The following is a 9,230-nucleotide window of genomic DNA, read 5'->3' as shown; positions in this document are numbered from 1 at the left end:
GAGTGTGCGGAGAGAGGTAGTATCATGCATTTATAACATCAATTAAAATCTACGAAATTCATAAAGTTGTTGTTAGTGAATGAACATTATAATCGTTGGAGTTCGTAGTAGATTGTGAAGTCATCAGGTTGCAAATTCGAGGGAATAATGCAGTCGCATCCCTCTTACATGAATTGGCGAATAGGTGGTATCCACATTTTGAACATGAAAACGATTTGATTTTACCCGTGAAAATTATTGATTTTTCGTAATACGGGTAGAGCTACATTAGTTGGTATATTTGTAGTGATAAATGATGTTGCTAGGAGTTGTGAAGTGTACGCCTTGGAAGATACGATGCTCTTTTCTGAGCGACTCATGGAGTAACCTCTCACTGCAGAAATATAATTACAGTCTTAGACTATAAGCGCTGTTATTATTAGAAGCTTCTCACACCTACGGCAAATTTTACGTCTAGCAACATCCCCGTATTGTATTCAGGTATAAAGCAACGACTAGGTTTCAGAGACGAACAGGACAGACTTAATCTGTGGATAGCATATCTCAATTTAGAAGCGCATGTGAGAGGTGTAGCAGCAAAGGGTAATAGAAGTGTATTGTTTTAGATATGTGTTGAGGGGGGACGGAAAAAAGATGCCCTGAAGAGAGTTGAGGATCTCTTTAAGAGAGCTGCTAGCTATAATGACTCGAAGAAAGTGTAATAATGGCAAGGGGGTGAGGGAGTGATGAATGATGTGTGATCTAATATTGTTTGAATTGTTCGTGAAAGAGTGGTATCAAAAGTTGGGAAAATAGAAATTATACATGAGAGAATGTACAATGGGTTATTATTATGAGAGAGTGAGCTTAATGGAATGGAATAGGCTATGAAATCCGTCATTTTGTGAATCTATATATGATTATTTGAAATTCTCCAGTAGGAGTCTAAAACGCCCAGAAGAAATTTTAATTACATGGATGATTTCACCTCGTCTGTCTTCTCCTTGGTCACTCTCAATTGAGTAATTCTGTCTGCTCTCAGTCACATGGCAATGTGTGATGTATGGGCGAGAGCTGGCGCGGAAGATCTCGCACTAGAGGCCTACAAACGGACGGCTGAGAAATTTGGGCATTCTAAGAAAGTGTGGATGAAGTATCTTGAGTAAGTGTTAGGTTTTTTGTACCTGTTTTGAATCTATATGGGGTATGCGTTCAGATTCCTGTACTCTACTGGTAAACTCTCGGAAGCTCGACAGAATTGTTTGCCTCGGGCATTAAGATTGACAGATAGACGGAAACACGTAATGCTGTGGAGCGATAAATAATCAATTGCTTCGGACGGGACCTGTTGGTGTGGACCTAATCCGTATCTTATCAGCTGCAACCTAATATTCATCCATATAGATTAATAATGGAGTTTCTCGGACAACTGTGATATGAAAAACATAAGTGGAGAATATTTTCACGACTACTGCATATCACCGCGAATATCGGGTTTCTCAGAGTAGTACGACGCCACTCTACGTAAAACGGGTCGTGAAACTTGAATGTGTGTATTGTGAATTGGGCATAACATTTAAGCATTGTTTGTAAATTGGTTGTGTTCTAGTCTGCGAAGGAATCGCTTCTTTTCAGTCGTTGATTGCCACTAGAGCGGCTAAGTTGGAATACAAGTATGGCACGGTTGAACGAGGCAAGACGATATTTGAATCCTTATTGGCAGTAAGGATATTCCTAGGGAATCTTGGGAAATCATTAGAGCTTTTTTAGTCTCAACCGAAACGGCTTGATATTTGGTCGGTGTATTTGGATGAACACATCAATGCTAATAAGGAAGATGCAGACCAGGTGCGGTCGGTGTTCGACCGGGCGGTTACACTGAAGTGAGTGCAGCTTCTTATTAGTTTCCGGAGTTTCCGAGTTTCAGGTTGAAGCCAGCGAAAATGAAGTTCTTCTTCAAACGTTGGGTTAACTTCGAGCAGTCCTATGGCGATGTAGATCATCTCGATTTGGTGAAGGATAAAGCTCGAGAGTGAGTTGATCGGGTCGTCGTCTTCTCGGAGATTGATTGTGATGGCATCTCGAATCGAATTGAAATCGAATCTAAGAAATTAGATGGTTACTTTCCGCTCGGGGTGATTTTAAACCTGTTGTAGGTACGTTATGGCTCTCGAGAAAAGCCGCCGAGCTGATGATATTGGGGAGGAAGGGGAAGAATGAGTTACTGACTTTCGCCTCACTTAGCCTTATCACGTAAAACTACCACTACCAACGTACGTTATCTATTCTGTTTCTACTCGTCTATGTGTTTTTTGAGTTCCGATAGCGCTGTATTGGAGTGCGTCAGCGGAATGATGTGATATGTTTCCGCGAGGGAATTGTAGTTTAGATTTTCTTACTAGTAGATTTCGAGGGAGCGGGTCTCAGTGCTGCTGATGCTCTTTTGTTGGAAACAAATCGTGCAGATCCTCCTTCTCCTGCAATAATCACCGCCGCGATATGGGTTTGATGAAATAGCTCAACAGGGGTTGTTGACAAGAGACTTCAAACTTCCGCAAATCCAAGAATATCACGAAATGATCGGAAGACCTTGTGTATGATGACACTATATATGACGATTGCTGTATTGCTCGCATTGCTTATATATTTATGCCATCATCGCTGGGCATGATATCCTCAAGAGTATTTGAAACCGTCGACCCTAATTATTAGGGCCTGATTATTAATTGGCGACATAACATGACGATATTCAGGGCCGCTAACCTTCTTGGAAGAGAAGAGGGATGTGAGGCTTCCTCTGATGTATTCAACACGCCACAACTTTATCCCTTATAGGTGTACCAAGCTGGCCATTTCGTACCCATCGATCGACCAACCAAAAGTGCCTCAATTCATGATCAACGATTTCATCGATGGTACTCTCGGACCATTGCCTAGGAGAGCCGTTATGAGCGGAGGCAGTGCGGAGCTCTGACTGATAGTCCTCAACCCCCGAGGCGGTGTGTTTCGGCTAACAACCGCAACTGAGGTCCATCTGTGTGTAGTACACACTGTGTACCAAGTAACTATCCTATATCGGCAATGAGAAACCCTTCTTATAATGTCTTAGATGTTATCAGATAGGCGCAACCCATGATTTTTTTTTCGAGGATTGCTATAGCTTTTCTTTTCATCTAAGTATTTTTAAAAGCCACATTTTGCGAAATTTTCTTTCTCATTTTTTCTCTATCATCTCACACTTGAGGCTCGAAATGTGTTGAATTCGAAGTAATAATGCAGCAGAACGTCTGCTGCATCCTCAATCATGAGCCCTCGTTGGCTTCATGATTTCATTTCCGAGTCTTTTCACACCACAAGCTCTCAAACGACCTGCCTTTTCTAACAGGATGTCAGGAAAAGCGTTGGGGGAACTCGCTGTCTCTCTCCAGGAGAGTTTCCTGGATTACCTCAGCGACGCGGAAACTGCGAGGTCCGCGAAGTAGACGTCCTCATCATGACTCATCATGAGTCACTCATGAGGATGACATAACTGTAGCTTACTATCATGTCGTCCGGAGTCTCCTAGCGGCAGAGAGTGGCTACTCTCAGTTGTGAGGATTTTCAAGCCGTAGCAATTTGCTACAGGCAAGTATATCGGACCCCTCGAAGCAAGGCGTTAATGCTGATATATTGGTGGGTATATCCGACTTTCTGAGAGTTAGCAAGCTTCTCGCCTTCACGGTGGCAGATGTGACGCTAGTGAACTAGGTTTATCCATCAGGAGTAGCTGCGAGAGCAGCGATATTCATTGCGTGATCGATGACTCTCCAGCTTGGCCAAGAGTAGCACGATCGCGATCGGCTGTTGCAGCAACAGCAACAGTGTAACACTGTCAGTGTTGCTGCCGCGTACCAAGGGATCCCGTTCCCCCGACTTTTCACTGACTAGTGGAATGGGCAGAGGAGAGGCCAACAGACGGAAGAGTGATCCCACTCGACCGGAAGGTGCTCACGGATCGGGTCATGACAGTGATCGGAAGGATACTAAGTGGTAGAGTACCGACTACTACCGGTACTACCGAGTAATAATCGAATATCCACGCATAGCCTGAGTTGTTACGGCTTAGCCGTACCGGCGCACAATTGCTCCTCGAGTCGAGAACCTTGACCAATGCGTGGATGAAGGCAAAGTCGCAGAGATGGGTCGGTGGAAGTCGATGAGAACTCGGACAGCGAAGTGAATCACCCTGAGTGATTTGACTTGCACTATGTTCGAGAGGCCAGAACCTACATGTGACTTACCGATGGAGCCACTAATTACTTTTTCGGCATCAGAGAGGCTGGTGGGCAGGCCTGAACCTGCGGAGCGACCAGAGGGGTTATCCAAGAAGAAGCAGAGATCCGCGAGCCCATTCGGCCATGCAAGAATGAAGTGGGGTAGTGACTAACCTACTTATACTGGTCATATTTCTCCATTAATCATGAAGTTTTTGGATCATTTCTTAGAGAAATTGGACCGTTTTGTTGCGTTGCTTGAGAAAGTTGCACGGTTCTGGGTGATGATTTTCTCGTTCGCCTTCAGATATCAGTAACGGTTCCGAATATTACAGTTTCATCCAAGTATATAATAGCTGATCGTTATATCTATGCTCTGCTGAAGTTTCAGCTCAAAACTATCTTCGTTAACGAGAAACACAGATTTTTCGATTCTCAGGTTACAGAGAAACGTCAAGTCTCGAATACCCCTCTCCCGCTCTCCTGACAGAAGACTCCTCGGCAAAGGCGGCTCCAGTAAGGAATCCCGATGAGTTTTACCTCTGGTTTAATTAGAGATCTTAAGTTAGGTTGGAGACTTCTCGCTGGATCGTATACCGATTAAGTATACCCCTCGACTCACTCCTAACCGACTTGCTAGACGCCGAGATCAGGGTGAGTCACAGTGTAACTTAAGACTCTCAAGTTATGCACAGTTGACTTACACAGCTATACAATAGCAGCTATACAATAGCTATTGAATACCTAGACAATCCACTGTCCACCAAGGTTAAACTTGGCTCAGTCGTTCAACATGAGTGATATATATTCTACTGCCGTCTTATTTGGTTATTAATCGCAACTACGGACGGTTCGCGCTCGACGGCAGCTCTGTGGCCCACATTGAGATAGGATATCGTCGATTCATCAGTCTAACTCTCTTGTATAATCTTCTCGGTTTTTTTGAACTCAGCTCCTCGGTAAGGTTCTTCTGTATGTCGGAGATCAATATTACGTATGTAATTGAATTGGTTATGAGCATGTCGTGGATGCGATGGATTAGTCAGGCCGTGCTGCATCCCTCAGAGCTCCGCGTTATGAATATGGCGTAGGTGTGTACGCTGCTGACCGAAGGATTCGATGCAAATTTGAGATTTCTCTGCTAACAATCTTACGAGTCCTAGGCCGTTGGAGATTCGTCCTCCAGAAACGTTTCGGCATCCCTGTTGGTTCCCCCCTGCAGTATCAGTTGGGAGAATTTTCCCCGAGAAAAAAGGAATGTGAGGCTTCTTCCAGTAGGATAATATCCTAGGATATATTCAACATGCCACAACACCACCCCTATAGGTATACCAAGCTGGCCATTTCGAGTGCAACGTCATCATGATTGTGAAGCATTGATTGAGGATGCGGTAGACATTCTGCCGCATTCTCAATGAGGGCCCTTCATCGAACCAAGTTCGCAGGGGTGCCTCAAGGGCCTTAGACTATGGCATCATATTATTACTTTGAATTCAACAAATTACAGGTCTCGTACGTGAAATGATGGGGAAAATGGATGAGAAGTAGTTTTCCGTGAAATGTAGCCTTTGAAAATAATTACATGTAAAGAGAGACGAGAGATACTATCTCTGAGATATTTCTTCTTGAAAAAATTCGCGAGTTCCGCCGATCTAGAAACGTCAAAGACATCGACTTAGCTGTATAAGAAGGGTTTCTCACAGCCGATATAGGATAGTTACTTGGTACACACAGATGGACCAGTACTCAAGTGCGCGTGAAACCCGAACAATGTTCGGCGAACATACTGCCGTGGCAGTTGAGGACTATTAGTTTGCTACAGCTCAGGGCTGCCTTCGCTCATCACGGCTCTACTAGAAGATCGTCCGAGAGTACCATCGAGAAAGTCGCTGATCATGAGATGAGCTGCTTCTGGTTGATCGATGGGTACGAAATGTCCAGCTCGGTATATCTATGTGGGAAATGCTCTGGCATGTGAAATACATCCTACTTGGAAGAAGCCGAACATTCCCTTTTTTTTCCAACTGATGCTGCGGAGTAAACCAATAGATGTACCATCGTCATCCTAAAAAGACAGATCTCTCTAACAACAAGGAACCGAAAGATGGAGAGCTAAGAGATATGCAGCGGATACTTCAGTGAGCAGTGTACATGCCTACCTCATATTCATAACGGGGAGCTTCGAGAAATGCATCACGCCCTGGCCAATCCATCGCATCCGCCACATGCTCATAACCAATCCAGTTACATATGTAATCTTGATCTCCGGCATACAAAAGAACCTTACTGAGGAGCTCAGTCGAAATCAAATGAACCTCCACAAAGTAGAAACTACTCAATGGAGTAAGCTTTTCCGACAGGGAAGAGTAACCTTTCAGGAATATTACAATATTACAATAGCTCCGATGCACGAGTTGGACTAACTCAATCCCGGCAACCAAGCGACGGCCAAGCGCAATAGTCTATGTCTAACTTGAGACTTGAGTTCCACTGTAACTCACCTTGATCTCAGCGTCTAACAAGTCGGGCAGAAGTGTGTCAAAGGGTGCTAGGCGGTCCATTGAGAACTTCCCAACCTAATTTGAGATCTCCAATTGAATCAGGAGCAAGACTCAGAGAAGTCTCTCACGTATAACGAGCAATCTTTGAATTTCTTGTCGACTCCGAGTTTCTTTTGTATGTCTTTCCTGTTGAGATAAATCTCATACTGAAGAAAGATACATGGAATCTCAGCTTATATGAATTCAGCAACGCCGAAAGAGCTGTGCCCCAGGCCATACGACTAGTAACCCACCGGTTCACGTCCATGTGAAAGGGTTCTTTTTTTCCTCATATCATATCTGAGATGCGGCGGGATGGTCACGACCGAGCCAGCATTATCCGAGTATTTGTATTATAATTTGCTCAAGTTATGACGTACATATCGACATTAACTGCAGTGGAAGCGTCAATGCGGCAGGTTGCAGCATCGTCGCAAATCGGATCTGTAAAAGACATAGGAGTATGTTCCCCTTCCCATGCATATAGATCGAATGAATATGGGTTTCGAGGAATGCAATGAGTATGTAACTACTAGCCAACCCTCTCAAAAAGGACCTGAGACGTTTCTGGTCTTCAAGCAGCGAGGTATACTTGTCACGCACTCATGAACGGCTCTACTCATCTTCACATACCTACCGAAAATTATCCACGACGAACTGTGTATTAATGTCGTACTCATAGTACGTTACGACGCGTGGAGCAGTACAGCTGTGAAAGGCCATCGCTGGGTAGTCGAGGACTCTGGGAGAAGTAGAATGATCTCATGACGTCCCCATTGCAGAAGCATACTGGATTGCGGCATTCATCCATCCATTCCCGATTGCCAGTCCACGAAGGTTGATATGAGGCTCGATCCCTTTAGTGTTCTCACGCCATATTTTATGAGCTATGGCAGGTATGTAGTGACCTGAGTAGTTAGGATGATATTCCGGTAATCTGTCACGGTTACCAGCATATGACTCCCCGGTGATGTAGAAATCTTTGCCTCCATACTGGGTATATTCAGCGAAGAATTCCTGTAGGGCCATGTACCTTCCAACGTAGTTTTGCATACATATTAATGACTCCATATCATTGATACGATAAGCATCTATCTAAGTCCTACAAGTCGTCGGCAGCTTCAAATGAGCCATTGTTTACGAACGGCCCGACCGAGAATCCTGTTCCTGCAGGTTGGTCGACATAAAGAAGGATGGCTCGTGTGTTCCAAGAGTATCTGACAGTCAACCTATTCTCATCAGGAAAGTCAGTGAGAGGTGCTCCTCACGGGTTAGTTTTGGTGTCATTTCCATATTCATTTACCCTGCAAGGTCCGTTTTCTGTGAAGAGTCCTGACATGCTGCTGCAGCCAGGCCCCCCTTGGAGCCAGAGAACGAGAGGATCTTGGGCTGGGTCGGAGCGAGATTCGAAGAACCAAAAGAATAGCCTAATACGACTCCTCGTGTGTGGTAATGGCGATCGAGAAACGATCACCTCCTTCCAGAACTGCCACTAAAATAACCGTGTACTTGCTTAACACTCGGATCGCAAAGAGCGCTGTCGCGGCCCAGGAAAGATGTGCTGCTCATTTCGTTCTGCTGAAGTTCGGTCTGGAGCGACTTGATTTTCTTTGATGTGACTGAGCAGAACCGAAGGGAGTGGCAGCCCACAGATGAAACCGATCACAGTCACGTTCCGTCGACCGGGGATCATAAGGAATCATTCGACCGCCAGCCCAGGCAATCAGAGATAGCAGGATGACGATGGAGCCGACGTAAGGCATCGATGATTGAATATGGGATATGATGATGCTGAACAGGGGAATGTGGCACGGGTAGATTGTTGGGCTGACTGAGGCCTTATCATTTGGCACAGCATAGCCTGCTGAGCTACGACTCCTCGCTATCAATGAGCCACGCTAATGTAGAACTAAGGACAGCGCTACTCTGTTGAGTTCCTGGTCGATTCGAGAAAAGGATTCTCCGAGAAGATGGCTCTTTTCTGCATCTTGTGCAAGCGTGCGTGGCTAATTCGAAGGAGCTCGTGCGCGTTAAACCCATCGTCTACTTCGTCACCCGCGTATTCCGCTGGTCAAAGGCCCTCTAGTACAGACCACTCGTAAACATTGCCATCGGATCGTCGACCTTATGCTTTAGCCCAGGTTCTATGCTGCTATTTGTTGTCCAACGAGAAGCAACCTCAAATTTTCGATACTTTCGCGATTCTGTCTAACTATCGGGAGATAAGATAGACAGAGAGGAGAGGATATCTTCTTTCTTCCACCGCGCACCCTGGTCAACCACCATTGCTTGTTCCAACCGACTCTCACGTTCTCTCTCCCTCATTACTGGTGATCCATCAACGAATGGAGGGAACCTACCATTTTAGTTTGTGTTATGCACCATATGGCGATAATGCTGCTACATGATATGGCTCGTATCGTCTACTAGCGTGCACTAGTCGCACTTGACGGGTTAT

General features: G+C 45.1%; 2 protein-coding genes across 2 annotated transcripts; one reads left to right on the top strand and one right to left on the bottom strand.

The window, feature by feature from the left end:
- Nucleotides 1–488: 488 nt before the first annotated feature.
- Nucleotides 489–2,199, top strand: Pmar_PMAR010744 (programmed cell death protein, putative; the record flags this gene model as incomplete). Its single annotated transcript, XM_002782545.1, has 8 exons — nt 489–569; nt 645–697; nt 1,022–1,141; nt 1,196–1,280; nt 1,615–1,701; nt 1,750–1,862; nt 1,907–2,011; nt 2,136–2,199. Coding segments are annotated over 8 exons (708 nt in total), but the record flags the coding sequence as incomplete, so codon positions are not given.
- A 3,849-nt stretch (nt 2,200–6,048) lies between these two features.
- On the bottom strand, nt 6,049–7,989 carry Pmar_PMAR010743 (hypothetical protein; the record flags this gene model as incomplete). Its single annotated transcript, XM_002782544.1, has 8 exons — nt 6,049–6,183; nt 6,223–6,297; nt 6,392–6,514; nt 6,734–6,808; nt 6,862–6,919; nt 7,563–7,680; nt 7,723–7,805; nt 7,879–7,989. Coding segments are annotated over 8 exons (778 nt in total), but the record flags the coding sequence as incomplete, so codon positions are not given.
- Between the last annotated feature and the right edge of the window lie 1,241 nt (nt 7,990–9,230).

The sequence above is a fragment of the Perkinsus marinus genome, assembly GCF_000006405.1.
Source record: "Perkinsus marinus ATCC 50983 genomic scaffold scf_1104296939072, whole genome shotgun sequence".
In the NCBI taxonomy this organism is placed as follows: domain Eukaryota; phylum Perkinsozoa; order Perkinsida; family Perkinsidae; genus Perkinsus; species Perkinsus marinus.
Note: the sequence above shows the minus strand (reverse complement) of the source record. Positions and strands in the feature narration are given on the sequence as shown.